The sequence below is a fragment of the Branchiostoma floridae genome, chromosome 13 (assembly GCF_000003815.2).
Source record: "Branchiostoma floridae strain S238N-H82 chromosome 13, Bfl_VNyyK, whole genome shotgun sequence".
NCBI classification, from domain to species: domain Eukaryota; kingdom Metazoa; phylum Chordata; class Leptocardii; order Amphioxiformes; family Branchiostomatidae; genus Branchiostoma; species Branchiostoma floridae.
Window position 1 is genome coordinate 2,977,479 of NC_049991.1, and position 6,000 is coordinate 2,983,478.

General features: G+C 42.3%; 1 protein-coding gene across 1 annotated transcript in view; it reads left to right on the forward strand.

Annotated features, from left to right (window-relative positions):
* LOC118429333 (serine/threonine-protein kinase SMG1-like) overlaps window positions 1-5,428 on the forward strand; it is an 85,971-nt gene extending 80,543 nt beyond the window's left edge. Inside the window, exons 72-77 of the mRNA XM_035839814.1 lie at window positions 195-293; window positions 797-923; window positions 3,107-3,185; window positions 3,821-3,903; window positions 4,293-4,466; window positions 5,283-5,428. Coding sequence (XP_035695707.1) covers window positions 195-293; window positions 797-923; window positions 3,107-3,185; window positions 3,821-3,903; window positions 4,293-4,466; window positions 5,283-5,428 — 708 coding nt within the window. The remainder of the gene's footprint in view (window positions 1-194; window positions 294-796; window positions 924-3,106; window positions 3,186-3,820; window positions 3,904-4,292; window positions 4,467-5,282) is intronic.
* Window positions 5,429-6,000: the final 572 nt, after the last annotated feature.

The following is a 6,000-nucleotide window of genomic DNA, read 5'->3' on the forward strand; positions in this document are numbered from 1 at the left end:
ATGCCAAATTTCCTAAACTTGTGGCGCGCATTTCACAGGAGTTTTCTTAGATGGCTATAATGTAAATAAAATTCAACACAATGTATTCTACAATTTATACATGTATGTATTGTTGATATTAGAAATATCGTTATTATGTGGGAGGCTTTTTGTGACTGCATTGCAATGTTAATTTTTTTCCTTTGTACACATAGGAACAGCTGAAGTCCGAAGTGTCCTCTGTCAAGGGCATCCTGACTGTTCACCACAAGCTGCTGTCTGATGTCAAAATCATGCTCAAGTCCATGGCTAAGGTACAGCAACAAACTGTGCTGTCCTAACAGCAAATGATTTGTGACCTTTGAACTTTTTGGTTACACAGCAATAAAATTAGCTACTTTGTTTTAACAGTTGAAATAATTCCAAGTATACAGCTGTCCCTGTGAAACTTAGTGCTCTAGTAGACGAGAGGGTGGAGAAGGAATTGCACACCCCTCCTTCACCATAAAAAAAAAGTCATGTGCAGGTCAGACAAACAGGCAAAAAGCCTGTCTGCCTCCTCATCTGTCCAATCGACAGGAGAACCACAAAATGAAATGCAATGTGAATAAAATTAGACTTTTGCTTGATTTATTGCTGGTATGCTTTGCTCATATCACATATGATCAAATTTTCATTTGCATTAAATTTCACTTTTTCTTTACCACCAGACACAATTAGTTTTAATTGTTTTTGATAATGACATGGGATGATTCTCATGTGCCCCCCTCCCCAACATGTCTGCCTTGAGAGTGACATTACTCACTGTGTTGTACAGGAGGATGAAGCTAGTGATGCTGACCAACAGGAGGAGAGCAGCAGGATCCGACAGTTCATGGGGGGATACCGGACGTACTCTGAGATGTTCACCTCCCTCCTCATGAACATACTACAAGGTCAGTATGGTCAGTGATTATTGAAATTATAGTTAAACTGTAATATCCAACACAAAAATTTTTGACTGAACAGCATCAGTCTTTGTCAAAGAATGAACCATCCACTGCTGTCATGACATCACACTATGCAGATACAGGGCTCGAAATACTTTTTTCTGCATACCTGCACATTGAAAATTACCTGCACCAGACAAATCTTACCTGCGTGACTCTGAATTTAGTAGCCTCCTTCACCGGCCTCTCTGGGAAGCTTGGCAATTTTTTTGGGGGGGGGGGGGGGGCGGTAGGTCCATTCGCGATTTTTAACCGGGAATATGCCGGGAAAGGAATATATGACGGGAAAGGAATATACACCGGAAAGCTTGTACGGGCTAGGCGAAATTGGCTTCCCAGTAGGCCTGCTACTCTTCGGTATCTACAAAGCCCTATTAAAAAACACTTATCACCATTTGGTATGGATGTGCGAACTTCCCGTCATAAACGCGTCCAGCACTGGCAGCCCGGCACACACCCCGTTGCGCGATGACCCGTAACTTTGTAACGGTCGTCGGGTCACGCATTTCAAAACACGGCTCATTTGAAAACGAGTACTTACCGTAGAAAAACTCCGCTGAAACTTCCCATCATGTACGAAAGAGCTTCCCCGAGTTGAGGGAAGGACTATCCTTGGCCATTGCTGTGGTCTGCGAAGGCAATGATTGTTTTGTTGGCCTCAGTGCTACAGGCCAAGGCAAGTCGCTCTGCTATCAGATTTTGCCGTCGATTGCCAGAGAACTCACCATGGTCATCGTCATCTCGCCACTTCATGCCCTTGTTGCTGATCAGGCAAGGCTTGTTTGCACTACGTGTGGGAAATCGTTTTTTGTATTTTTCGAGATCGAGCGACCGTCTTTTTACGGCTCTCGCCCCCCACCCATTCAGATTGCAGGTCGGATCATCGATGGTGTATGAAAGTATGTTTTAAACCCACTGGAAAAAATGTTTTACACTGATTTGAAATGTAAGTTTTGCACGTGTATCAATTATTCAAACTGTTGTATCAATTATTGTAACTCTGGAAGTGACAAAGGCAGGCAGCGTGTGCACGGTTTCCGGTAACGTTACGTAGGTTTGTGGCACGCTTCGGGGTGGCCGTGCACTATTAACGTTGAAGTGTGAATTACTTCTCGCGGCAGTGGGAATAACTTCTCGGGAATCCATTAATTGGCCGTTTGAAAGGCATTTTTAATCATTATTGCGTTTGTAGATACCGAAGAGTAGCAGGCCTACTGGGAAGCCAATTTCGCCTAGCCCGTACAAGCTTTCCGGTGTATATTCCTTTCCCGTCATATATTCCTTTCCCGGCATATTCCCGGTTAAAAATCGGGAATCGACCTACCGCCCCCCCCCCCCCCAAAAAAAAATTGCCAAGCTTCCCAGAGAGGCCGGTGAAGGAGGCTAGAATTTAGGAAGTACGGGTCATGTTCAGGAACCATTGCTATTTTTTCTTTCATACTTTACAGGTGGTAACAGTCAATGCAACTAATAAAAATCCATATTCTCCTGATATGATATTTAATGTAAAAAAAACAGTACATGGACCAGTGCAGGTTAGGTGCAGGTAGACGCCAGAAATACTTGCACAGCTCGAGGATCCAATTTTACCTGCACTAACGTGCATATGCAGGTGGTATTTCGAGCCCTGAGACGTCACTCAGTAAGTAGTGGATCGTAGATTGCAGAAAGTCTATGGAGCCCACCGTCTCAGTTCAGGGATGGCTGTAAAGCTCTGATGTAGACAGCTTCCTTGATCCCTCTAGCAAAAAAGTCTGGCTCTATGTCCAGTAATTGTCTCATAGATACAGTCCCCCAGTTGTCAGTCATCAGATGAAGTATGACTGCAGGTGTAGTCATCAATGAGATTTACCACCCCCATGTAGCCTCCATGTGGTATCTCCCAACTTGAAAAGTGACCCACAACTCCTCCCTTTGTCATGCACGCCAGTTTGAATTTTTTTAGCCCAAGGATGGTCTATGACTTTGAATGACTGGTATTTTTCTACCCAGTACCTCCAATCTACCACAGACGTACATGACATTGTACTAAAATGTAGTCCAAATTCAGAGTCCAAAGGCTTTGGGGTTTGAAGAGGGTGAAAGAATGATTTTTGTTGTTTTCCTGTTGATGAAACTCCTTTGTTTCCGTACTGCAGGCTGCTCTGGGGAGGAGAGTGCGTCCCAGCTGTCCCAGGTCGGCCCCACCATCACATTCCTTATTGACCAGACACACAAGTAAGTCTGACAACAGCTCTGTGCATTAACGTAATGGGCGTACACAGGCCTCCTGACACTCTGGTGAATTATTTGTACATGTATTGTCAACAAAATTTTTCCCAGCTTTGCACATTGTACCAAACTACAAAAAACTGTTTTCCACCACCCAATGCATATGTCTCCCAAGATATCGGGAATTTCATCCTCCACTGTATACAGAAAAGAAATCAAACGCAATAGTATTCATTTTAGATTAGAAGTATCACTCCTTTATGACCCCTATTTCACTTAATGTCCACTTTGTTATTGGATCATTATCGTCATTGTACTTTCATATATGTATTTTTGCAATTAGCCTTCGGGCATGAGTTTGCAATAAAGATTATTGTATTTAGCAATATCAGTGGCATCAATCATGAGTGGCAAAGTTAACTGTCAACAATAACTAGACACATTTTAACCCTTGACCAGTATGGTACCTCAGTTGTCATCTGTTATCAGACATGTACAGGAGTTGTTGTCTTTTACAACTGTAAGTTACAATAGAATTCATCATAGTTGGATGTATGTTTATCGTTGCATCAGGATTTCTTCCTTTGAATGCCAATGGTTATCTTTTCAAACTTTTCATAAACATGTTTCCCATATTGTAGGATCTACGATGAGCTGGTGAGCTTTGCCACTCCCTTGGTTACCAGCAAGGAGAGCGCAGAGGCACAGACTCCATTTACTACTGGTAAGATTGCTGGATAAATTCAGGAAGAAGCACATGTATAATGTTAGTGTTATGGACGGAGCTTAAGGTTGTAAAAAGAGAATTTGCATGGAGAAGATATTGACAAAATCAAGACTTCACAGAGCTAAAACATTCACAACCGATGATAAAAAGATCATTTGCACAAGCTGTGAAAATTGACATAGACAATGTTACTCCAAGACACCTACTACGGCTGTTAGAAAAGCAAAAGACTATATCGCTTTTCACTCATGCAATGTACAGTCTTTTGTTTGATACTACTATGATATACACAATCATGTACTACACATTCTGATACATTATAGCTGCAGTTAATAGAAGAATTAGTTAAAGAATTTGCTTGATACATTTGTCCACCAACTTTGCAGTAGCAACAAGTCAGAAGAAAGCGGACCGTAACAGTTCCCCCGGGCCCTCGGGTAGAGCGGTGTCGCTCCTCCAGAAGGACTCCAGAACATCGGGGACTCCGCCTGGCTTCGGCAAGGGACCAGGCACGCCCAAGAAGACTGCAGCTGCCATACGCGATCCTAGAACAGGGAAAGGTACAATATGGGCACCACCCTCTGATCATCACCCAAAACACTTGGGCTAGTAGATGGAAGATTAACATCCAATTGGCACACAACAATTTGTAAGCTTTGGACATAGAAAAATGTGTGCAAACAACCTTATATTTTGGTTGTATTTTTGTTTGCGTTACAATTTTTGATAATGATATCATTCGTAGCTTGGGAAAATGACAGCTCAGAGACGACGGTATTCTACCGGTTTCGACTTTGATATGTCTTTTTCAAGAATTTTTGATAATGATATTTGAAGCACTGGCTGCCATGTTACCGATCTTGTGCCCTTGGGAAAGGCACTTTACACGACTTTCCTCACTTTACTCAGGTGAAAATGAGTACTTACAAATGTAGCTTCGGCTAGGGCCGTCCCTCGGATAGGACGTAAAATGGAGGTCCTGTGTCTGCGGAGGTTAAAGAACCCCCACACGTGCGATGGTGCGGTGTGTGATGGTGCAAAATCCTTCCGTCTAGAATTGGTGATTCTCTACAAATCACCCAGACTCCAGGGAGAATATAATCAAACCAAACCAAACCAAACTGCACTTCCTATACAGCTTTTCGTTGAATTCATAATAATCATAAAATGATTCCCCGGTGACCATGATAGCGGGGAATCGGATTAAGCAATGACATCTTTGTGTGTTTTTCAGACATACTAGAACATTAAAATTCAACATTGCGCAGATGACGTTAAATAAAAAGCCTGTATTTGCTGGATAATGCAATATCTGACTTGCCATTTATCATCATTCTTTATTTCTGAAGCTGTATTGTCCACCTTTGTTCACCCAGCTCTTCAGGAAAGGAATTCGTACGCGGTGAGCGTGTGGCGACGTGTGAAGGCAAAGCTGGACGGACGTGACATAGACGCCTCTCGCAGGATGCCCATTGCTGAACAGGTAGTCTGGCAGTTCTGCATAGGGTTACCATTCTTATGAAACACTCACTGACTTTCTGGGATGCAGAATGTATTGTTTTTGGCCATGCCTCAGGGGTAAGGCTAATAGAAATTGTATGTCCAGTAAAGGTGGTATCTCACTGCACTTGGGGCACCAGTATGGCACTGCGGGGTTCAAAAGATTACTCAATGAATTTAGAGATAAAAAACAAATTTTCTTATGTTTTGTGTATTTTGTTGTCTTCTAAGTCATACTTTTAGGTATTACGCAATATCTAAATTATAAAAAATCGGTAAAATAACACAACAGTGCTGCAATGAATGCAGCCTGCAGTGCCACAACTGGGACCCAAGTGCAGTGATACCATCTTAAGCAAGAGTTCCAGAAATTTCTGTGTCGGTGCAAAGTTAATATATGCCTGTACATGGAGGTATGTTTCATTTATCAAATTGGTTTGACTTACAGGCTACATATCAGGTATTCATCACAGTGGACCAGTCATAATTTTGTACCAACAGTGAAAAGGGGTATTCTCCAAAATGCAGTTACTAAAAGCATTCTAAAGGGTCAGATGTTTCAGACAACCAGTGTCTTTCGTCAGTGACGAAAAA